This window comes from Theropithecus gelada, chromosome X (genome assembly GCF_003255815.1).
Source record: "Theropithecus gelada isolate Dixy chromosome X, Tgel_1.0, whole genome shotgun sequence".
In the NCBI taxonomy this organism is placed as follows: domain Eukaryota; kingdom Metazoa; phylum Chordata; class Mammalia; order Primates; family Cercopithecidae; genus Theropithecus; species Theropithecus gelada.
This window is the reverse complement of record NC_037689.1, coordinates 83781885-83805963: the sequence shown is the minus strand read 5'-3', so window position 1 is coordinate 83805963 and position 24079 is coordinate 83781885. Positions and strand designations below refer to the sequence as shown.

General features: G+C 44.9%; 2 protein-coding genes across 3 annotated transcripts; both read left to right on the top strand.

Moving 5' to 3' along the window:
- The first annotated feature begins 5033 nt into the window (after positions 1-5033).
- On the top strand, positions 5034-19098 carry ARR3 (arrestin 3). The gene is made up of 17 exons (XM_025372781.1): positions 5034-5071; positions 6021-6058; positions 6326-6356; positions 6507-6567; positions 6765-6809; positions 13355-13554; positions 13708-13767; positions 13947-14014; positions 14652-14787; positions 14974-15058; positions 15323-15395; positions 15760-15897; positions 17446-17529; positions 17810-17833; positions 18014-18066; positions 18345-18354; positions 18929-19098. Exons 2-17 carry the CDS (start codon positions 6051-6053, stop codon positions 19017-19019), a joined length of 1167 nt encoding a protein of 388 aa, XP_025228566.1. The 5' UTR covers positions 5034-5071; positions 6021-6050; the 3' UTR covers positions 19020-19098.
- Positions 19099-19432: 334 nt separating this feature from the next.
- On the top strand, positions 19433-22573 carry RAB41 (RAB41, member RAS oncogene family). 2 transcript variants are annotated; one of them, XM_025372998.1, is made up of 8 exons: positions 19433-19596; positions 20105-20160; positions 20371-20424; positions 20838-20943; positions 21083-21194; positions 21520-21613; positions 21830-21893; positions 22153-22573. In XM_025372998.1, exons 1-8 carry the CDS (start codon positions 19473-19475, stop codon positions 22212-22214), a joined length of 672 nt encoding a protein of 223 aa, XP_025228783.1. In that variant the 5' UTR covers positions 19433-19472; the 3' UTR covers positions 22215-22573. The 2 variants fall into 2 exon arrangements, with proteins under 2 accessions (XP_025228783.1, XP_025228782.1); XM_025372997.1 differs by having other exon boundaries at positions 20102-20160.
- Positions 22574-24079: the final 1506 nt, after the last annotated feature.

Here is a 24079-nt window from a genome sequence, read left to right as displayed (position 1 = left end):
AGCGGATCAGCCTCACTCTCTTCTGTGAAACTCTTCTTTACTTTGGTTTCTGTGACTTTGCTTTACTCCGGTTCTCCTCTTCCTCTGGATGTTCCTTCTGGCCCCTTCCCTGGCTCTTTTTTGCCCTACTTCCCCCACATGTGAGCCTTACCCCAAAGATTCCTCTCCTCTCCTCTCCTCTCCTCTCCTCTATCTCCCTCTCCACCATCTCTCTCCCCCCTACCCCCACCCTCTCTTCCCCTTCTCTCTTGGAACATCTACTCTCATGATTTCAACTATGACTCAGAGGTTATCAAAAATTGGTAATGGCCAAGAGACTCCAGCATACAGATCTCTCTCTAATCAAAATGCATCTCTCCTTCTCTCACACTTTTATCACATTTCATTTCTACAGAGATGGCACATACCACAGGCAGCCTAGAATTATACTCATTTGTGGTTTTGGCCATCTCCTCCTGATCCTCCCACCCCCATACCAGAACCAGAGCTCCTTGAGAACATGTACCTCATTGTACCTCTGTCTTTCCCATAGCCTTCCAGGTGAAGTTATTATAACATATGTTCTAGATATTTTATTTCCAATTATATTCTCTGCTGTCCCCATAAAAATGCCTTCCAACTCAGAGTTAAGAAAACAAGTACCTTGCACATAGTAAGTGTTCAATAAATAGTTGTTGAATGAATGAATAACTTAATTATAATTTGTTGAATTGAATGGTTCCCACATCTATAATCTAAGCCCTATATATGTTGTTTGCTACAGGACACACACACTTGGGTATCTCATTGACGTCTGGAATTTAGTATGCAGGAAAAGTTTACTATTTTTCTCATGACAGAGATAAATAAGATGTACAAATACCATTATTGCTGACACCCTTCCATTGCCCTACTCCTCCAGTTTGTTCCAGTCCTCTCCCTCCTGGCCCTTCACATCTAATATTCATAATTGTCTTGATGACAGTTTCTTTGCAAGATTTTCTGTTTCCTTGGAGCTTTAAGAAGGAAACGGAGAAGAGGCATGATTTCTAATATCTGTCTCTGAGTTAGGAGGAAAGGAAGGAAGGAAGGAAGGAAGGGAGAGAAGGAGGGAAGGAGGGAGGGAGGGAGGAGGGAAAGGAGGGATAAAGGTAGGAAGGAAGGGAGAGGGAAGAAAATGAGGGAGGAAAGGTAAGTGATATAGTGGAAAAAATGCAGGCTTGGAGTCAGACAGACCTAGGGTTGAACTCTGGCTCCATTGCCTGCCAGCTGTGACTATGGATAAGTCTTTCTGAACCTCCGTTTCCTCATATGTAGAATGAGGATGCTAGCACCTAGCTTGTTGTGAGAAGACAATGAAGCAATGCATGTAAGGAACCCAGCAGAGTGCCCTCATTGTCGTTATTGAGAATTAAAGTATAGGTGTATTTGGAAGGTGTGAGGTCCACTCCAATTGGCTGAATTTTCTTTATGAAGTGAACAAATGGAATTACTTGCTGAGAGTAAGTGGAACAAGACAGTCACTCAACCTTGACGGAAAGGAGTAGTGATCTGAAGCCCTGGATGTCTAAACTTACTAATAAAATCATGGGGAAATGACTGGCTCCGCATAGTTGTACCCAAGTTAGCTTTGTTCATATGTATTATCTGTAGTGTGCCCTTTTTGTCTTTCTACACACCCAACTTTATCTCCAGCAAGGCTGTTAACAACCTTAGAGTGGAGACCAGGACTAGTTTGTTCAGCGCCTAGGACAGCACAGGAAATCTGTTTCTGCGATTTAATCCATCTATCTCCGTTCCATCCTCCCCCACTGAGCTAATGCCTCATCCACATCCCACTTGAATCTTTTGCTATGTTTTCAGTTGCAATAACAGAAAATCCAAACTTAGATGACTGTTTTTAAAAAAGGAAATATATTATCTTGCATATAAGTTCAGTAGTGGGTGGCTTTGGAGCTGATTAATTCAGCAGTTCAACAATGTCATTAAAAAATCCTGATTCTTTCCATCTCTCTGATTTGAAACCTTGGCATGTTATTTAGCAACTTTCGTGGTCACAGGGTGGCTATTGCCGGTCAGGCATTGTTTCCAGACATGGCAATATTCAATGGTAAAAGAGGAAGGCCTCTTCCTGTATGCTTATTTTTATCATTCAAGAAACCTTTCCCAGAATCTCTCCAGCATACCTCCTCTCACATCACAGTGGCCTGAATTTCACCATGCCTATAACTAAGCTGATCACTGGCAAGGGGGATAAAACGACCATGAGTGGCATAGAGGAGCACAGACCCATGCGGAGGAGGGTGAAATACCTTAAAAATGGGGATTCTTTCCACAAGGAGGAAGAGGGAGATGACTATTGAGTTGGTAAGCAATTCTGTCTGCTACAACCTTTTACTGAATAACCCACTCCTTCCTCATGCAGAGATCTGATCATCATTTTCTAACTGGAAGGTCTGGTTGGAGATATCATCCAGGTGTACAGAATGAGGGTGGGTAAGGACCTAAAAATATTTCCCCCACCAATGTATTATAGGGGCCAGAAACTCCATTAGATATGCATTCCTTTGCTTTCTTACTGTTGCATCCTCGTAAAATGCAAGTATTCCAGGTCAAAGTGAAACTTGTGACTGTTCTCTTCAGGAAGCTACTAACTGGAAAGAGGCACAAAGAAATTTTCTGGGGGAATGGAAATGTTCTATATCTTAACCTGGGTGGTGGTTATATGTGCGTTTACACAGGTGTATTAGTTTCCTATGGCTGCTGTAACAAATTACCACAGACTTGGTGACTTGAAACAATACACGGTTCTTCTCTTACAGTTCTGGAGGTCAGAAGTCTAAAATCAGTTTCAGTGGGCCAAAATCAAGGTTTCAGCAGGGCCATGCCTGAGCAGGAACAGCCATCTTGTGGCCGTGAGAGACTTTAGGGGAGAATCGATTTCTTTGTCTTTTCCAGCTTCTAGAGTTGTATTGCTTGCATTCCTTGGCTCATGGCCCCTTCCTCCATCTTCAAAGCCAGCAGCCTAGCATTTTGCTTCAGGCCTCATATTGCCTCCTATTTCAGAGTCAAAACTCTCTCTGCCTCTCTCTCATAAAGAGACTAGTGATTACATTAGGGCCCACCTGGATAATCTAGAATAATCTCCCCATTTCGAGATCCTTAATTTATTCACATCTGCAAAGTCTCTTTTTCATATAAGGTAACATTCATCGGTTCCTGGGATTAAGACCTGACATCTTTGGGGGGCATAATTCAGCTTGCCACAGTAGGTAAAAATTCATTGAGCTGCAGTTAAGATTTGTGAATTTTACCTCAGTCAAGAAATGCACAAACTTCTGGAAAAGAGTAATGATTTACATTCCATCATAATAATGAATTAAAGACCTAGCAGATCTACTCTCTTCCTACTGAGAGGTCCATGGATCTGAGTAGAAAGAGAAGAAAAGTGGGATTGAGTACCTAAAAGGGAGGTAGGAGCCTCAAGTGTGGGTCTAAAGACAAAAATAGGCTGACCACTAGTCATTCTAGAGATTCTGGGAAAGGTTTCCTGAATGATAAAAATAAGCATACAAGAAGAGAGGCCTTCCTCTCCTGCCATTGAATATTGCCATGTCTGGCATGAAAAGTAGATTCATTCTGACTTTTCACCTTCCTCGCAGACACCAACCTTGGCATGTATACAAGTCTTTCCTGTATGTCCAGCATCAGTTCCTTCTCACACTATCTGAAAGTCCCTGAGAAGGAGAGAGTTATAGTAACTAAACAACCAGGCCCTGAGATGCATATTGGCTAGGAATGGCAGGGGCTGACACCATGAACTGTGCAAAGAGAATATGGGACAGCTGTCCAGGGTCCTCAGTGAGGGGCAGGAGTTAGGGAAGGCCCTGCCCAGCCCTCTGAGTCATAGCCATAGCCATCCTCTGAGGAATGGACACCGCATTGTGGAGGTTGGGGTTAAGGGCTATGTCTATAGATAAGTACTAATGTCTAGACTGCTGTAAGGGGAGGTGAAGGAGGTCAGAGTCCGGAAACCCCAGAGCTTGTAGGTTCTGTCTCTACATTTTCTATGCCCGTGAAGCCTGAGCCTAGGCCCTGTGGGAAGGACAGTCAAGAAAGGAAGATTACTTTGTTGTTGCTGTTGTGGGGGTCCTGGCAGCTGCAGAGACAGAAATATCTCTAATTCCATGAGCGGTCATACGAGGCAAGAGAAGCTGCTTACAGCATGGACTTAGTTTCAGGGATTGGACAGAGTCAAGAGCTGGGGTGAGGAGGTTTACCCTAGGTAGGGGTGATAAGATGTCAGCCGCCTATTCCCTCGACATGCATGTCCTGCCAGAAGAACCTGTCCCCGGGCTGGGAATCTTATATTACCTTCCTCTCCAACGAGAAGAGAAGTTCAAGGCTCACAGACATGTGCACACACAGCTCAATGCACTCAGCTCCCCCTCCACCACTCCTGCCCCCACTACCTACAGGAGATTGACTCCTGCTGTGCACATAAGCTGGGATAATCGGGGTTTCTAAACATCAGCTTCAAGAGTCCAGTGTCCCAAGTGGTGGGCGGCTTGAGGACGAGGTACTCTTTCCCATACCCTTGGCTTTTGTGTGGCCTGGAGCTGCTGATATAAAGATTGGAGTGTGACACAAGGTATTCCTTTCAAAAACACAAAGGCCTATACTTTGAGCCCTCCCATTTCAATCCCCCACCATGCTTCACCTTTAAGACCTCCAACTCCACTTTGATGCCAGTTCTCAGGTTCAAGGCCTCACAAGGCCAAAATCCTGAAGTTACCCTTCTCAAACTCCCCTGCCTTTAACATCATCAGAATCAACCTCCTACCCCCACTCTGTCCCAGCAGCAATAGCCTGCTAATCTTTTAGCCACTAATCTTTTAGGCACTAATCTGCTTTCCAAACTCTTGGCACCTGAACTATTTATAGCAGTGTTTCATGCCCCCCCAAGAACCCTATTCTTTTCTGATGACCCCCACCAATCAAAACACTCAGAGGACTGTGGGTATAAGAGGCTGGGGAGGCAGGCATAGCAACCAGAGCTGGAGACTGATGTGAACTTCATCTCTCTCCCCAGGTAATATTCCAGAGCCCTCGACTTCTAGCCCATACTAAACCCTATATCCCTTGCTCTTAGCATCCCCCTTAATATATCAGGCAGCAGTTGAGGGACACCCTTCCTGACATAGCCTATAGACATTCAGGCCTAGAGACCCTCCAAAGACCTCTGGAAGCTCCCCTAAGCTCACCCCCTGGCCAGGCTCAGTAAGCATCAAAGAGAAGCCCTAGAGAGACATCTCCCTCTCTCTAAGGATTCCCACCCAAAGGCCTAGCCCCTGGGGACCTGGACGGGGATAAGAATGGGAAAATCTAGGGAAGGCAATGAGAGGGATGAGTTGGTTCAAGGAGGACTTTCAACCTCCAAAGAGACTTCTGTCACCAAAAACTGAGAGTATGAAGGCACCAACCCCTTCTCTCTCACACTTTTCTCCATTCTTTGTTGACAGTCAAGGGATCCATTGCAGTAGCAGAAGGAGACAGAATCCATTCATTTGTTCATTCATTCATTCATTCATTCATGTATCCCACAAACATGTCTTGGCACCTAGTGTGTGCCAGGGGATGTCTAGCCTCATACAGACCAAGAAACACATTTTTCTCAAACTTTTCTGGATGGAAACCTCTGTCCAGCCTCTTTCCAGAGAAGTTCCTTCTCTCTGAGGGCTCTCAAGAGTCCCCCAGCCATTCTAGGAAGTTTGGCCCTTTCTGGAGAATAGATAGTATGGTTAGTCAATGATTTGTACAAAATAGGAAAGTTTTTTTTCCCCTCTTGCTCAAGATGGGCAAGAATACGGCTGAAGAAGTACCCTTGGCAGAAGGGAGAATAGGAGGTACTTGATGTGGGTGAGGTGTCTGTCTAAGGAAGAAAGGTTACATCACACTAGGTGTATATGGATGGTATGCTGGAGTGGGGTGAGAAGAATGGAAATGAAATGATTGAGCCTTTCTTCTTTCCCTTTTCCCAGAAAAGGCTCAACATCAACTATATAGCCAACATGTCCAAGTAAGAACTCCTTCTAATCTTTTGAATCTGTGAATTGCTCCCTACCCCAATCCAAGTATTTCCCTTTGGGGTAGGGGGATTTCCAATCTCTCCCTAACTTGTGTCCTTGGATTCTATCCCGATTATCTCTACCTTTGCCCCATCCTATGCTCCTGGAGCCTCTTCTCCTAATCCTAAGAATATTTCTTTTCTCCCCACTTCCCTTATTTCCTCTTCCCTGCACTTCCAATCCCCCTCTCCATCCTCTTTCTGGTTTTCTCCCCATAGGGTGTTTAAGAAGACCAGCTCCAATGGGAAGGTGAGAGAACCTGGCCCAGCTGGGCAAATGAGAGGGCAAAAGGGATAGGTGGGTACATCCTTCAAGGTCTCAGGGATCTGGGTTGGGGGCTTCAGGGGAATCCATTCCAAAATGATTGTGAGAATAACATGCAAAGTTGTTCCACAACAGCTCTCCATCTACCTGGGGAAACGGGACTTCGTGGACCATGTGGACATGGTGGAACCCATTGGTCAGTGAGTCCAAAAAGGGGAAGCCTGGGGAAAGAGGAATGGAAACTAGGGAGTAAAAGAAAGTCCAGGAGAGACTGTGCAGAAAAGGAGGCAAATTAAAGGGAAGAATGGGAAGAACCATTTCAGGGATCGTCGTCTATTTCATAGTCTTGAGAGCTTTTCCTGACCAAAGTGCTGTCTGTCCTTCTCTCCACAGATGGTGTAGTCCTGGTTGATCCTGAGTACTTAAAAGGTCGAAAGTGTAAGTGGAAATCCTTGTCGGTCTTTGTGTGTTTCAGACAGGTAACTCGATGAGTGGATTGCACCAGAGTATAAGAAAACCAGAAAGTGGCAGGAACTGCGAATGCCTTCTCTGGTGGAGGCTGACAACTGGGAATTCCAGCCCAGTGTGGCCAAATTTTATAATTGTTAACGAGGAACTGTAAATGAAGCTCAAAATAAGACTTTTAGAGGCCCGAAGTGTGAAAAGATTATGGTGCCCCCTTACCCAAATCATATTCAAAGTAAATATCTAAAGCATAAATTAAATTTTATTTTTCAAAATTGCACAAAACTTACACTCGTGCTGAAATTAAAATAGCTTCTTTCAGAATTTCGGATTTTCTCTATTATTACTGGTGGTGGCCCTGCTTGGCTATTGATCTGAATCTTAGACTGCCTATAGAATGATCCAATAAGTCAGAAATCCATATTTTAATGCAGATTTCCTGATTTTCAAATGTTGGCAACTCACTGAAAGTCTTTAGAAGCCTGGATAGATTATAAACTTTTTTTTTTCTGTTGGTTAGATGTGACCTTCAGGCTGCCATTTTGCAACCTCTGGTATACGTGTTTCCATCTCCTTTTTTGTGTAGTGAAACTGACCTTTTATTCAAGGAAAAATTCCCAAACAAAAACCAAAACAACCACCACAGGAAGTAACCGTAAGAAACATTACTCTGGCAGCACTACTACAGATCAAGATTATGCTGATTTTTGTTGTTGTTGTTGCTGCTTTTTTTCCTTTTAATTCTCACTGTGGATTAACCCCACTGTGATCCAACTAGACTGAAAATTGGGGTTGATTTGAAAAAGGTGCTGAATGGGTTGATGAGTACTAGTTCGGATGTAACTGTTAGATATTGGAGAATAAAGTAGCCTAAATCTCTCAGATTAAGCAGTGTGAATAAGCAATCAAGTCGGTTTTAAATATCAGAGGAACTTTGGGATAGACTCATAAATTAACCAACTTATTTAAGGTTCCCAAGTATTCTATATTTCTAAAACCTAAATCATTTTTTCACATTTCTACAAAATCTTCACAAGCTCTGGAAAGAAATCTTTAGTTAAAAATATATGTTGTTCCAGGAAGAGAATGAATTTTTCCTTTTATTCTAATCTTTTTTTAATGTCCCCTTAGTAGAGTTTTATATTACTTTTCATTTAAGTTGTGCGTATTTCTTGTTTATTCTTAGTTTTTCAACATGGTTTGTTACCTCTATGAAGATTGTCTTGTTTGCGTCATATTTTCTAATGTTTTTTTTTTTTTTATCAAGGTACATTTGTGGATGTAAAATATGCTTCATCTGTACTGTGGAGTGATAAAGGCCAGTGATAGGGCAGTATATGTGATAGTGTGAACAAATTGTTGTTTAACAAAAATATATCTACAATCTCTCTCTGTATAATTTCTTACAACTGCATGTGACTCTACAGTGATCTCAAACTACAAAGTTTAACTTCAAAAAGGCAATGAGAGAAAAGTAAAAAATACCTAAGGTGGCCTTGCGTTCAATTCTAGCAACAGACAAAGTTGAGAAGCACACATAACAGATATTAACAGTAGTTATCTGTGGAACATGATATATTATGGTGGAGCTTTGATTTGTCTTTTTGTTTGTATTTTCTGATGCTCAGACAATTAACATATATTTTGTAGAATAAACACAACTATACATTAATAACTTTAGAATACACACTGACTTTAAAATAAAAACAAGCTATTTCCTAGCATGCAATAAAAGGACAATGCTAAACTGCTAGAGAGCCAATTAGAGCTTCAGTTGGGGGTAGGAGTTGCATGATGCAGTTGATGTCTTAGTCTGCTGCCCTCCCAACACAGGAACAGAAAGCAATTCCAAGTAACAAGTCATCTGATTAACATCCTTACCTCAGGTGCTACTAGATCCCCTTCTGCCTCACCCATCCTGACCTTTTTTTCTGTCTCATTCCTCATCTTTTTCATTTCTTCTCTCACCCTGCCTCCTACCAGCCACCTCTTTTCCTCTCCTTTTTCCTTTCTGCCTTTTTCCTTTCCTTTATGCTTTATTTTCCTTTCTTTCTCTTTCCTTTCTCACACTATAATTGGCCATAATTGAGAACAAAGGTGAATCTATTTGTTGTATCTTTTGAAAATTATTAGGTTTGTCTCCATTGTAGAAAAATTAGAAAACATTTGATGATGGAGGAGAGACTGTGTAACCTTACCATCTTTAATCACTAATCTTTTGATCTTATTCATATTTTCTGTGCAAACATCAAAATTTTAACTAAAATGCTATACTACAAATAATATTTTATAATCTTTTAAACCTGTGTCAATATATACAAATCTATAACTTTTTAAGTTGCCTAGTACTATATTGTATGGGGATACCACGATGCCCTGCAATGCACATCTGTTTCTCACTTGTTCAATTATTTCTTTTTTTTTTTTTTTTTTGAGACGGAGTCTCGCTCTGTCGCCCAGGCTGGAGTGCAGTGGCCGGATCTCAGCTCACTGCAAGCTCCACCTCCTGGGTTTACGCCATTCTCCTGCCTCAGCCTCCCAAGTAGCTGGGACTACAGGCACCCGCCACCTCGCCCGGCTAAGTTTTTGTATTTTTTAGTAGAGACGGGGTTTCACCGTGTCAGCCAGGATGGTCTCGATCTCCTGACCTCGTGATCCGCCCGTCTCGGCCTCCCAAAGTGCTGGGATTACAGGCTTGAGCCACCGCGCCCGGCCTCAATTATTTCTTTAGGCTAAATGCCTAGAAGAGGAATTAACGGCCAAAAGGCATTCACACATTTTTTTTTTTTTTGAAACGGAGTCTTGCTCTGTCGCCCAGGCTGGAGTGCAGTGGCCGGATCTCAGCTCACTGCAAGCTCCGCCTCCCGGGTTTACGCCATTCTCCTGCCTCAGCCTCACGGGTAGCTGGGACTACAGGCGCCCGCCACCTCGCCCGGCTAGTTTTTTGTATTTTTTAGTAGAGACGGGGTTTCACCGTGTTAGCCAGGATGGTCTACGATCTCCTGACCTCGTGATCCGCCCGGTCTCGGCCTCCCAAAGTGCTGGGATTACAGGCTTGAGCCAACGCGCCCGGCCTCATTCACACATTTTTAAAGCTTTCTATACCCATTGTCAAATTGCCCTCTAAAACGCTTATACCAATTAAATCTCACTCCTGCAGTGCATGAGGCTTCCCATATTGCCCCAGTCCTTATAAACACCGATATTATCAATACTTTCAGGCTTTGCTGTATCTTTTGAATATAGGTTCATTTTCCTCATTCTCAATTTTAAAAGCAAATAATCCGGTGTTTGATGTTTTGAGTTCTTAAAAATACTAAAATAAGTTGCTTTCTACTCAAGTGCTGCTGTTGGCAGTTTTTTTTTTTTTCTTTGGGTCAGAACCCCTGATAGAAGTAAGGTTACACATTCCTGTTCTATATCTTTCCTTGCCTCAACCTCTGTCACCCTGTACTTGGACAGGTATCCCTCTCTACTCCATTCTACATTCCATTAGTGCATTTCAGATGCTTTCTATCTGCCTCTCACTTGATTTCTTTCAAATCTTAGATACCAGTTACAAAGTATGAGTTCAATTATAACTCTTCCATTTCTGTCAGTATCATCATCATCATCTTCATCCACATCTATAATTATTTTGAAGTTTCCAAAGGGATTCCTTTTTTTTTTTTTTTTTTTTTTTGAGACGGAGACTCACTCTGTTGCCCAGGCTGGAGTGCAGTGGTGTGATGTCATCTCACAGCAACCTCCACCTCCCAGGTTCAAGCGATTCTCCTGCCTCAGCCTCCCGAGTAGCTGGGATTACAGGTGGCCACCACCACGCCCGGTTAATTTTTGTGTTTTTAGTAAAGACAGGGTTTCACCATGTGGGCTAGGCTGGACTCGAACTCCTGACCTCAGGCTATCCGCCCACCTCAGCCTCCCAAAGTGCTGGGATTACAGGTGTGAGCCACTGTGCCCAGCCTCCAAAGGGATTTCTAATACATCAACTCCTCACAACCATCCTATGAGTTAAGTTGAGCACCTATGAGCCTGAGCTTTGGAGTCAGACAGGCCTGGGTTGAAATCCTGAACCATTGCTTAACAGCTCCGAGCTCACTTTCTTTGCCTGTAAAGTGGAGATAATAATACTTCAGAGGGTTGTTTCGAGGTCTAAATAGCATATGTAGAGTTACTAGAGCAGTCCTATTATTGACAGGTGTAATAACTGAGACCCAGAGAAATCAAGAGATTTGTGCAAGTCCTATTCAGGTCCAGGTATTCTGGCCCTAAATATTATTGTTTCTCTTTTTCATGATAAAATATTTCAGGCATAGAGAATTACGTAATGAATACCCTGTACTCATCACCAAGCTTTAAAAAGAATAACAGAAACAAACTAAAGTCTCCTGTGTGTCCTTCCCTGATCCAGTTTGCCTTCCTCCCTCCCTACTCACTGCTTCTCCTCCTTCTCTCCTCCCTCCCCAGATAACGACTATCCTGAATTTGGTGGTTATTATTCTCTTGATGGCTCCATACTTCTACTCCATATTTACGTGTCTATGATCAACTTTGATATTGTCATCATCATGCTTTTAAACTTTATATAACCGGTAACATACTGTACCTATCATTCTGCAGCTAGATATTTTGTTCAGTAGCTTTTTTTTTTTTTTTTGAGACAGAGTCTCACTCTGTCACCCCTGCTGGAGGGCAATGGTGCAATCTCAGCTCACTGCAACCTCCACCTCCCGGGTTCAAGCAATTCTCCTGCCTCAGCCTCCTGAGTAGCTGGAATTACAGGTGTATGCCACCATGCCCGGCTAATTTTTGTGTTTTAGTAGAGATGGGTTTTCACCATGTTGGTCAGGCTGGTCTCGAACTCCTGTTCTCAAGCGATCTGCCCACCTAGGCCTCCCAAATTGCTGGGATTACAGGCGTGAGCTACCGCGCCCAGCCTCGTTCAATAGATTTTGAGATTTAACCGTGTTGACACAGGTCTTAGTCTGTTTGTGCTGCTACAGCAAAATACCTGAGACTAGGTAATTTATAAAGAACAGAAATTTATTTTCTCACAATTCTGAAAGCTAGGAAGTCCAAGATCAAGGCTCTAGCAGGTTCTGTTGTCTGATGACGGCTGCTCTCTGCTTCCAAGATGGTGCCTTATTACTGCATCCTCCAGAGGGGAGAAACATTGTGTCCTTACATGGTGGAAGGTGGAAGGGCAAAAGGTCTCCTTTATAAGGGTCTTAATCCCGTTCATAAAGGAATTCATGAACAAAGAAGCCCCATGATCTAATCACCTCTTAATGGCCATCTTAATACCATCACAATGGCCATCAACTTTCAACTCCTGAATTATGGAGAGGCCACATACAAACCATAGGGCATTCTTTGAAGTTCTAGTTCATTTATTTCAACCTTGGTTTAGTATCCCATTATGTGAATATACCATACATTTTTTTTACCAATTCTCCTGTTGATAGATTTTTAGATTATCTCCAGTTTTATGTTCTGACAAACATTGATGCGATGGTCATTATCATATGTATCTCTTTGTAAACATGAACAAAAGCTCCTTTAAAGTCAACTTATTAGGTCATACACTACGAGCAGATTTAATTTTACTGGATAATCCCAAATAGTTTTCCAAACTGGTTGCATTAATACTCCCACCAGCAGTATGTAAGAACTCCTTTTGCTCCACATCTTCATTAACACGTAGTGTTGTCAGATTTAACATTTTTTGACAATCTGATGTGAAATCTGATCTCGTTGTGGTTTTGATTTGCGTTTATCTGATTACTAATGAGACTAAATATGTTTTCATATGTTATTGGCCATTCCTTCACATTCTTTGCACACTTCTGCAAGGGCCTCTTCACATTCTTTGCACACTTTTATACTGGTACATTATTATTGTTGATGTGTGGGAGTCCTTACATATTTTGGACGCTAAACTTCAGTGTGTGTTATATGTGTTGCAAAGATTTTCTCCCAGGCTTTCCATTTTTTCTTTGTTTTTAGACTTTGAACATAAAGAAGACTTTGTTTATAAAGACTTAACGTAAATCTTACTGCAGTCAAATGTATTAATAATCTTTTTCTTTGTGCCCATAGCCTTCGATCTTTTTTTTTTTTTTTTTTGAGACAGAGTCTTGCTCTGTCGCCCAGGCTGGAGAGGGCAGTGACGACGCGATCTTGGCTCACTGCAAGCTCCGCCTCCTGGGCTCATGCCATTATCCTGCCTCAGCCTCCGGAGTAGCTGGGACTACAGACGCCTGCCACCACGCCTGGCTAATTTTTTTTTTTTTTTTAGTAGAGATGGGGTTTCACTGTGTTAGCCAGGATGGTCTCGATCTCCTGACCTTGTGATCCACCTGCCTCGGCCTCCCAAAGTGCTGGGATTACAGGCGTGAGCCATCGCGCCCGGCCAGCCTTCGATCATATTACATAACCTGTCTGTGTCTTCTTGACTCAGTTAAGATTCCCCTTCCACTCAGGCCTGACAGGCCACTCTCTTCTTCCTATGCCTGCAGTGTTTGTCATGTTGACATGTGCCTTTCGCTATGGCCGTGATGACTTGGAAGTGATTGGTCTGACATTCCGAAAAGATCTGTATGTGCAGACCCTGCAAGTGGTCCCAGCTGAATCCAGCAGCCCTAAGGGGCCCCTCACAGTTCTACAGGAGCGACTGCTGCACAAGCTAGGGGACAATGCCTACCCCTTTACCCTGCAGGTACTGACCCCAAGCCCTGGGCAGGCAAGGTCTCCAGGGAAGATTAAGAGAGGAAGCTCAAGAAGGACAAGGGAGAGGGTTCCCTATTTCTTTTGCATTTGTTTGTATTCTTTTCTTTTCTACTTCTTTTCTGATCTCCTTTTTGTCCCCTAGATGGTGACCAACCTGCCCTGTTCTGTGACACTGCAGCCAGGTCCTGAAGATTCAGGAAAGGTGAGGACTAGGTTCTAAGAAAGAAGGATAGATGGTAGTGCCAGGGAAGAGGAACAGTGGGATAGTCAAGACTGGAGAAATGGACAGCTAAGGAAAGAGGTCAGGCATTTTCTTATAGGCCCATGAGGAAGGGAGGACAGCACTGGAAATTAGCTCTCTTTGCCCTTGTCCTTTTACAGCCCTGTGGGATTGACTTTGAAGTGAAGAGTTTCTGTGCTGAAAACCCGGAGGAGACAGTCTCCAAGAGGTATTCTTTGGTTGTCCCCAAAAATCCCTGCCTCCAGCCTCTGCCAGGCAACAGATCCTGCTCTCATGACAGAAATAGCCCCACTTCTAACCTCCACAGCATCGTCGCCACCAGTGATGCCCGGTTCTGAGCCCCCTCTGACTTATCTTCTTTGATCTAGGGCAGGGGTCAGCGAACTTTTCTGTAATGGGCCAAAAAAAACAGTATTTCTCTGTTGCATGTACTCAACTCTGCTGTTGTAGTGCAAACGCAGTCACAGATAGTATAGAAATGAATGAGTGTGGCTGTGTGTCCAATAGAACTTTACTTATGAACACTGAAATTTGAATTTCATGTAATGTCCACATGTCATAAAATAGCATTGTTCTTTGATTTGTTTCAACCATTTACAAATGTAATATAACCATTCTCAGCTTGTGGGCCATAGGCAAACAGGCATCAGGCCAGATTTGGCCAGTGGGCCACAGTTTACTAACCTTTGGTCTACATACTTGCATTAAGGGACTAGAAGAGTTCTCTGAGGGAGGCCTTCCTCTGCTCCCATTCTTAAGTAACGATTGGACTATGGGGGTGGCATGGGAGAGGTCTGTGGGTCTGAAAGGAGGACGCTCTGGCTAATCCCTTGGTCTCTGCTCAGAGACTATGTGCGGCTGGTTGTCCGGAAAGTACAATTTGCACCACCAGAGGCAGGCCCTGGCCCCTCAGCCCAGACCATCCGCCGCTTCCTTCTGTCAGCTCAGCCCCTACAACTCCAGGCCTGGATGGACAGTGAGGTTTGTGACACCCACTTTTTGCCTTCCACCCCAGAACCCCTCTGATGCCCTTTCTTCACTGATTTCCTACTTGGGCAGGCAGAGATGGGAGCCAGGGTGACAACAGTGCTAAGGAAGCAGGGGTTCTGGGTCTCCATCTGCGCATTCTTCCTCCAGCCTTGACATGGGTCCCTCCTCCTGCTTTAGGTTCACTACCATGGAGAACCCATCTCTGTCAATGTTTCCATCAACAACTGCACCAACAAGGTCATCAAAAAAATCAAGATTTCAGGTGAGTTTCTTTTTCCATCCCTGTGCACCTGGTCCCAAAGCCACAGGTGTTTTTCCAAAATTCTGCCTCACTTACCTGTCTGCATTCATCTAGGCTTTCCCTCTAACATGGGCTTGTCAAAATGCATATCTTATTTTGTCAATGAGCATGTCTTACTGCATCATGTATAGTGTGCCTATGTATAAGGTCACAACTAAGGACACTGAGCTGGGGTCTCAAGGATGACTGACTGATATAATCATGTGCTTTTCCTGGCTTGTTCAGTTGACCAGACCACAGATGTTGTCCTGTATTCACTAGACAAGTACTCCAAGACTGTGTTCATTCAGGAATTCACGTGAGCTGGTGCTGGGGCTAGGGTCAGAGAGCCAAGGGGTGGGGTGGTGGAAAGAGGTCCAGGAAGCAGGTGAGGGGGTTGGGGGAAAAAGGGTGGTGGAAGATCCCAGGGAGGGATTCCCAGGAGAACTAGATGGAGGAGATGCAACTTACCCCCAGCAATCCCATCACGATGCTGAGCGAGGGCAGGGGCATAAGGATTTCCCACCAGAACTAACTCCCCCCAGTCTTCACAGTTAAACATGTCACCTCTCTTGGATACTCCAGTAGGTTCTTGTATAATCTTGTACAAGATACTCTTGGGAGTAAAAGTATGCTTAGTCAGCAAGCCCAGCCTAAATTCTTCTCTTGTTCTTCTTTTGAAGGGAGACTGTAGCTGCCAATTCCAGCTTCTCCCAGAGCTTTGCAGTAACCCCAATCCTGGCTGCCAGCTGCCAGAAACGGGGCCTGGCACTGGATGGCAAACTTAAGCATGAAGATACCAACCTGGCTTCTAGCACGATGTAAGCTCAAATGTAACTCTCAGCCTCCATTTCCCACCCCTCAACCATTCTACATGCTACATTTACAGCTCTGACGTTTCATCTTCAGTGAAGCCTATCTGTTTTTTAAAGTGTCTCTAGGGCAGTGTTCAGAGACTCCTCCAGGCCTAAGGGCCGGCAGTAAGCTCAATAATGCCTGTGGGACCAACGGCAGGCTTAGGTCATAGGCAGAAAAAAAGGAAAACATGGAGAGGAAAGCAATCCTTATGTTGTATACGATTTCACAGTTCACAAAGGTCCTACCTATGTACTATGTTATCTTTGTGAGAACCCCACTAAAGTAGCCTGGATAGGTGTTCTTATTTCCTTTTACACTTAAGGACCCTGAGGCTCAGAGAGAAGAAGGAATTCATTTAAGGTGGCATCGCTGTTAAGTGGTAGACGTAGACAGGATTATATCACATGTCATCCGGCTCTGAATACTGTGATCTCTACAGAAGCTACTCTCTAGAAAAGATAAAGATGGAGTAGAAGACTAGGAGATGAGAAATGGAGGAAAAGGAGGGCAAAAAAGGAAAATGATGCAACAGGAATGAATAGAATTCTAGGAAGTCATTCACTTGGTTCTGTGCCTTTGGAGGCCCTAGTGTTAGATGTGTCTCCCACCAAAAACCACCTGCCACCATCTGTCAAGTGTAATCCCTCCATCTCTCCCTACCCTTATCAATCAAGTAGCTATAGACTGTTATTGCTAGAAATACCATTAGAAATCATCCAAACTGCATTATTTTATATGTAAGAGATCAGCAGCCCAGAGCAATGAAGAGATTTTCTCAAGCTCATACAGCTTTCAGTGTCTTATTTTTCAATCAGTGGGTTTTTTACTGAACACCTATTACATGCTCATTCCTATGCTAAGCAATGTGGAGAATACAAAGAAGTTTAAGACAGCCTTCAGTCAATTTATGGCCTAGATGAGGAACAAAGAGAGATGCAAATACAACCCAACAGTTAAATGTTAGTGCACGTGGTTCAGAGTAAAAGTGCAACAAAGTTAAAAGAAGCCAGGAGAGCTGGTGAGGGCTTCCTGGAGGAGGTAGAATAAGCTAGATTTTGAAGAATGTGAAGGATCTGGATACCAACAGAGGAAAAAAGAGAGCATTCTAGACTAGGGACACAGCATGGGCCAAGGCTAGAAGGTGGGAATCCACATGGCATGTTCTGATCACGGAGAGAAGATGGGTCTGCTTAGGTTGTATCCCAGGAGTTAGGGCAGAAAAGGTTAGAGAGGCTAGATAGGGCAAGGTTGTTAGGGGTCTTGAAAGTCAGGCAGAGTAGTTGTTATATTCAAAATGTAGGCTCTTGAGCAGAGGGTGACATGGTAAAAGTGAATGTTAGGAAGAGAAATGTGGTCTCAATGGGTAGGAGAGGTTAGAGCCTGGGAGATATTCTACGATAAGACTAAACATAATAGGGTGTGGTGATGGGAATGCATGAGAAGAAACTGGGGACTGAATGAATTACTCCTCATGCTCCCAAACACCCCAAAACGAATACTACAACCTCCAGTATTAGACCTGGAATGGACAAAGAGCTGCTGGGGATCCTGGTGTCCTACAAAGTCAGAGTCAACCTGATGGTGTCCTGTGGTGGGTAAGTGAGGGTTCTGGGTCTGTCTGGGAAGGGGCTGAGGAGTCAAGGGTTTTTCGCTTCTGTTTTTCTCCCAGTTAGATTGACCCAATCAAACCATTCCCCACCCCTTCTCCCAGACCAGGTTCCCAAACCGGTGAGCTCAGTGAGCAAGTCACTTTCCCTTCCAGAAACCCATTCTGTGGCTGGCTCATTAGGTCTTATGATCCCTCATCCCCTAGTGAAACTAGGTTGCCCCTTCTGTATTTCCTGCTGCTAATTTTGGGTGTCATTCTACCCACAGCATCCTAGGAGACCTGACAGCCAGGTGAGAGACTGTGGGGTGGGGGGACTTGGGCAAGAAGAGGAGGACAAGGGGATAAGGAGAGCAAAATGATTGATTCGGGAGGGTCTGAGGGCATCCAAAGACTGGAAAACTAAGGGAGGGAGGTCCGGGGATTGGGCTTGTAGAGAGAGGAGATGTAACTCCACCTTGGGATCCTTGCAGCGATGTTGGTGTGGAGCTACCCTTGGTCCTGATCCATCCGAAGCCATCTCAAGGTGAGTGACCAGGTGGAACTCACAGGAACGGTTGTCCTGAGGACTGGGGTCCAAGCCATTCTGATCTCATGAATTGGAGACTAGCAGTTTGCCTGGGGATGGAATAGCAATAGGTAGGCTGGGTGTCTAGGTTTTCAGGGGAAGTGTGTGTGTCGTGTGTGCTGGAGACGAAGGATTGGGAAGGGGGAGGGGGAAGTAAAGATACTTCTTCAGGGAACCGAAGAGCCCCTAATCAGCTTCAGCTCCATTTTTTCCCTCTCTCTCCATGCTTGCTACAGAGGCTGCTAGGTAATGGAATACAAGACTGGGAAGCCCCATTCCCCTCTTCCCATTGCCACCCTCCATGTTATGATGATGGAAATGTGAAAATGCTTCCCTGGGGTGCTTTCAATACGTGTGCAGTGGAAACATATGGCTTAGCTTCGTGTCACAGTTCGGTGCTTTTCATATGCCCTCCTTTCCCTTTCTGCATCCCCCCCCCCCCCGCCCTCCACCTTCTGCTCTTGTTGGAATCATCCTTCCCCCTCATCCCCTTCCCATTTTTCTTTTTCCTTTTCCCCCACCCCCTCGCCCTTACTTCTTTCATCTTTCATTCTTTGATACCTTCCCTCCTTCCCACCCCTCATCCTTATTTCCCTTCCAGTGCTCCTGGGGGAATTTTGTGCTGGGAAATTTGGGCGGGAATGGAAGGAAACAAGCCAGAGTGGCTGATGGAGGAGTGGGGGCACCAAGAGGGGGCCGAGGAGCCTAGCTGGGAAGCAGGGAGGGGATCACTTTTCTGGGATCAGGAAAAAAGAGTGGACACGGAGGACACCCAGAAAGGGGTTCCTAACCCTCCATTCTCTTCTGCTGCTTCTGCAAGCTCTGAGGACATAGTCATCGAGGAGTTTACGCGGAAAGGCGAGGAGGAGAACCAGAAGGCTGCGGAGGCCGAGGGAGATGAGGGGAGCTGAGCACCTCGCTCTGGTGCCCGTCTGTGTGGGAGCCCCCACTGTAACACTCTAATAAATTAATCAGTGTGTTCAGATGTGCCTGGCGATCTCTTGCCTATTTCCTCTTCCTGGAGGATCATGGAACTGCTGAGAACAATCTTCCCCACCTCCACCCCTTCGCCGTGATTACACTACACTTAGCCCGTGCTTTTCCCTTACGCTGACCCCAACTTCCTGTGACACGGTCAGTGGCCATCCCTCTCTCCACCCCATGACCCCACTCGAGTGGCCATAGGATTGCGCTGAACACGAGGCACAGTGCAAGCTGTGAGGAGGGGGCCGAGGGGGCGTGGCCGTGCCCAGGCCTGGGTGTGAAGCCAATGGCCATCAGCGGAAGTCAGTAGAGTATGGCATGACGTCTGGCGGCGCAGGCTGAGCGTCGGAAGCCATTTTGGCTGCCACCTACCTGAAGCGATGCCTGCCTTTGGTCATGACAAGGCCTGGATGGAGGCCGGAGGCTTTGGCCTGGAGGCTGCCGAAAGAACCGAATACCAGTCTCTGTGCAAATCTAAACTCTTATTCCTGGGGGAGCCGAGCGGTGCGGGTCTGGGTTGGGTTTTGGGGACAGGGAGGTGTAATTGGTATGAAATGGGGTGGGGCATTCTCTGGGGAACCGAGTTCCTCCTTGTTGGGAAAGGTTGGAGTGGGAAGAGGGAGGGCTCATAGAAACATCGGCCGGGCGCGGTGGCTCAAGCCTGTAATCCCAGCACTTTGGGAGGCCGAGATGGGCGGATCACGAGGTCAGGAGATCGAGACCATCCTGGCTAACACAGTGAAACCCCGTCTCTACTAAAAAACAAAAATACAAAAACTAGCCGGGCGAGGTGGCAGGCGCCTGTAGTCCCAGCTGCTCGGGAGGCTAAGGCAGGAGAATGGCGTAAACCCAGGAGGCGGAGCTTGCAGTGAGCTGAGATCCGGCCACTGCACTCCAGCCTGGGCGACAGAACGATACTCTGTCTCAAAAAAAAAAAAAAAAAAAAAAGAAACATTGGGGGGAGAAAGGGCACCGAGGGCAACGATTGGCCTGCTTAACTCCCTCACAGTAGGGAAGACATCCGTCATCACCCGCTTCATGTACAACAGCTTCGGCTGCGCCTGCCAGGTAAGCCCATCACCAAGTCATATGATACATTTTTGCCACTCTTCTTGGCGGACTCACCTGGAGATTCTCCTCCTCAAAGTTATGTATTATAAGCATTGGGAAGTGGAGCCAGGACAACTTCTTGAAGGGTCATTCTCCACTTTGGGTTCTAAGACTGCCTCATATTGGGAATAGAGGGAATGCTGGAGTGTCTCTCACTTTCTTTTGCAGGCAACTGTTGGAATTGACTTCTTGTCTAAGACCATGTACTTGGAGGACCAAATAGTGAGTGTTAACTCTCATACCACAAACCCTACACTTCAACCCCTTAGGCCTATTCATCACAGTTGGGTAGCACCATCAAAAAAACTGAAGCCTCTTCAAATTACCAAGCCCTATGATGTTTCTTGTTCTGTCTGCCTTCATCTAATCTCCAACTGTAACATAAACTCCAAGAGACCTTGAATCCTTAAATCTGCTGTGCTGTAGGGTCTTCCTGAATCAAAACAGTATATTGAAATTGGTTGGACCTGTCCTAGGACTATAGGCCACTTGGTTTGAGGCTATAGCAGCCACTTCTCAGGGATCCACTCTCCCCGACCTTTTGTATTCTGCCTTTATTAGGTCTGAGCTTTTTAAAAAGGCTAGTTTCTTTTCTACCTTTCCCCATCTTCTTCTTGAACATTTGTTTTATGCAGGTTCAGCTGCAGCTATGGGACACAGCTGGCCAGGAGCGCTTTCACAGCCTAATTCCTAGCTACATTCGTGATTCAACTATTGCAGTGGTTGTCTATGACATCACAAGTGGGTGTTATGCAATGTTTTATTTCAAAAGGGGATTATAAAGAGATTGATAGGGAGATTGATAAAATTAGCAGAGAGGAAGTGTTCTCTCCAAATCTCTCCTAAATGTTTCAACGCTCTGCAACATATTCTCTTGCAGACATCAGTTCTTTTAAGGAGACAGATAAGTGGGTAGAACATGTACGAGCAGAAAGAGGTGACGATGTTGTCATCATGTTGGTGGGTAACAAGATTGATTTGGATAACAAAAGGTAAAGTATAACTACAATTTCTTCTGGCATACCTAAAATTCAGTCTCTATGGGGAGGGTCAACTGTGTTCTATTTACTTGGGGAGGAGTTACCTTAGTCTCCTCTGCCCACTACCAGCACTGCAGGAGGGGAAGGACAGGGGGGCGTCCCATCAGGGCACAAGGATATGTGGGGGGTATAGGAGAGAGTCCCCACCCTGTAATCAGATGGGTCATAGGTTTAAGCCTTCTAGAGTTCCTGGCGCTAGGTAAGCATCATTACACCTCAGAAGAATCTATCCATATCCAATAACTCTGGCCCTTTTCATCATTTCTGATTCGTCCAGACAAGTCACTGCCGAAGAGGGTGAAGAAAAATCCAGAAACCTCAATGTGATGTTTATCGAGACCAGTGCCAAAACCGGTTACAACGTGAAAAAGGTAATACTTGTTTCTTTCTATAATACTTTAACTGCACTCTGTCTGTAGCTACCACCACTGTTTACTCTTTTGGATAACCTTGGCTTATCTTTTGTGGGGTGGGGGTCAAGATTCATCTCCCCATCATGTATCTCAAAGGCCCTGAATTATTCCAGCCTCTGAACCTGACCTTTTTTTTTCCTTTTTTTTTTTTGGTCACCATTCACACACGCACAGCTGTTCCAGCATGTGGTTTCTGCCCTTCTTTCCACAAGGACTTTACCTCCACCGAAAGAGGGGAGTATCCTTTTTCCTAGCTTTGCTGGGGTAGGGAGTATACAAGTAGAGAAGGTAAGTTTCCTTTGCTGAGCTGATGCCTGAGTGGTACTTAAGGGGAAAACAGGACTAACTTTAGCCCAAAGTAGTTCGTTGGTTTGCCTTTAGGTGAGAGGGATTGTAAGATCAGAATTCCTCTTCTACATCTCCTAGAAGCTGACCCTGGGTGTTGAGATTTGACTCCAGTCACCTCACTGTATTAGCTTCCTTAACACACACTTCAGCAGTTGAAATCGAACTGGAATCCTTCGAGGAGTCAGGCAACAGAAGCTACTGTTCCCGTTGACAGCTTAGGCTTTCTCTGCCTCATTTGATGAATTTCTTACATTTGGGGTTGCCATGCCAGTTCTCCTCCCCACCTTGTTTTATGATACATGGCCACTTACTCTCTTCCAATTCCTAGGCTTGGGGTAAAAACAGAACCCCTGAAAGTGCTATCATTTTTTCCCGACTGCATCTCACAGCTACTGGGTGGAAGCTTCTTGCAGCACCTGGGAATTCTACCTTACCTTCTCTGATGGCTAAAAGACATCTGTAGAGAATACAGTTCTATAGCAGCTGACATACTTCAAAGGCCAATACAATTCATTCTCCACTGTTTGTTGTTGTTTACGTACACCCTCAATAAATGGTTCTTTAACCTAAGGCTGTTACTGCTTGTGCTTTCTCCACACTATACCTATATTTCCACAATGCAATTATCTCACGTTGGTGCCCTAACATAGAACCAATCCAAGTATCTCAAGTGAGAACCAATTTAGGGCAGGAGGGTTTTTGCCTCTTAGGCCCATGGCACCTGGCTGGGACTTTTTACCATGTTTTTCATACTTCTTAGATACATTTTTTAAGACCTGTTAACCACAGGGAGAGCCTTGGACCTCAACATTCAGCCAAGTCACCCAACATGCCTTTATGGAAGTAACCAAGCTACTATTTTCTTTCTTTCGTGGCCAATGCGGGGCAGGGGGTCAGCAAATAGGAGCATAGAACAGGATTTCCCAGGAAGCATAGAGACAGCTACATTAATCCTACCTCCAGCTCTGCTCTCAAGGGATGTTGCCACCTAACAATAGCACTGAGGCTCTAGAAGAGGTATGTCAGTAGAGCTAGGGTGGGATATATAGGAAGAACCAGACCTTCCCCATACAGTATAGTACTACTGTTTAGAACCATGTTTCCTGCATTTGAAGACTTATTTACTTATTTCCTTTGCGTCTTTAAAAATCCAGATTTCCAGATTCCACCTCAGACTAACAGAATCATTGTCCAGTAGATGGGTCTATAAATATATATTTAAGTTCCCCAGGATTCTTTCAAGGCAAATTTTGGGACTTCATCATAGGGGTACATCACCCCACGCCACACTAGAAAACTTTTTTTTTTTTTTCCCTTTGAGACAGTCACTCTGTCAGCCAGGCTGGAGTGCAGTGGCACCATCTTGGCTCACTGCAACCTCCACCTCCAGGGTTCAAACAATCCTCCTGCCTCAGCCTCCCGAGTAGCTCGGATTACAGGCAGTGTGCTACCACGCCCATCTAATTTTTGTATTTTTAGTAGAGATGGGGTTGCACCTTGTTGGCCAGGCTGGTCTCGAACTCCTGGCCTCAAGCTATCCGCCCGCCTTGGCCTCCCAAAGTGGTGGGATTACAGGCATAAGCCACCGCACCCAGCCTCACACTAGAAAACTTTCAATTCCAAATCGGTATTTTGAACATGTCAGTGGCGATGGCATAGGCGTGACCAGGAATCCTGTAATGGTGGATTGGTAACTAAAGATCTAGGAACATGGCAGAATGTTATTTGGGGCTGGGGTGAAGAAAAGGGAGAAGTCAGCAGTTAGTACTACTCAACTTATAAGTTGGAAACTGTGAACCAATTTCTTACTGCTGCCTCAGAAAAGAAATGCATCTAAGCCCCTTCCTTAGTTTATGTTCCAGATCAAAGAATATGAGAAAGAAGAGAGAATTATATTAATACTGTCCCCTGCAGAGAAATGTTCAAAGCTAGGGGAACAGGCAGTTTCTTTCAGTGCCCCTCACTCTATGCCATTCCTTAGTTATACTGTGGTTAAAGTTCCTCGGCCTCCCTAATGTTCTGGTCAGACGTCATAGGTAGTTGCGAGGTAGGTATAGTGTTGCTCTGTTCCTTCCA

Bases quoted from the DNA above. Each gene is read 5' to 3' on its own strand.
- RAB41 (XM_025372997.1), top strand. From the start codon at position 19,473: ATGCCTGCCTTTGGTCATGACAAGGCCTGGATGGAGGCCGGAGGCTTT. The intron at 21,614-21,829 runs GTAATACTTGTT...ACACACGCACAG, and splicing joins CCGGTTACAACGTGAAAAAG to CTGTTCCAGCATGTGGTTTC. The intron at 21,894-22,152 runs GTATCCTTTTTC...CACACACTTCAG, and splicing joins ACCTCCACCGAAAGAGGGGA to CAGTTGAAATCGAACTGGAA.
- ARR3 (XM_025372781.1), top strand. The intron at 6,357-6,506 runs GTGAGAGAACCT...GTTCCACAACAG, and splicing joins AGACCAGCTCCAATGGGAAG to CTCTCCATCTACCTGGGGAA. The intron at 6,810-13,354 runs GTAAGTGGAAAT...CTATGCCTGCAG, and splicing joins GTACTTAAAAGGTCGAAAGT to TGTTTGTCATGTTGACATGT.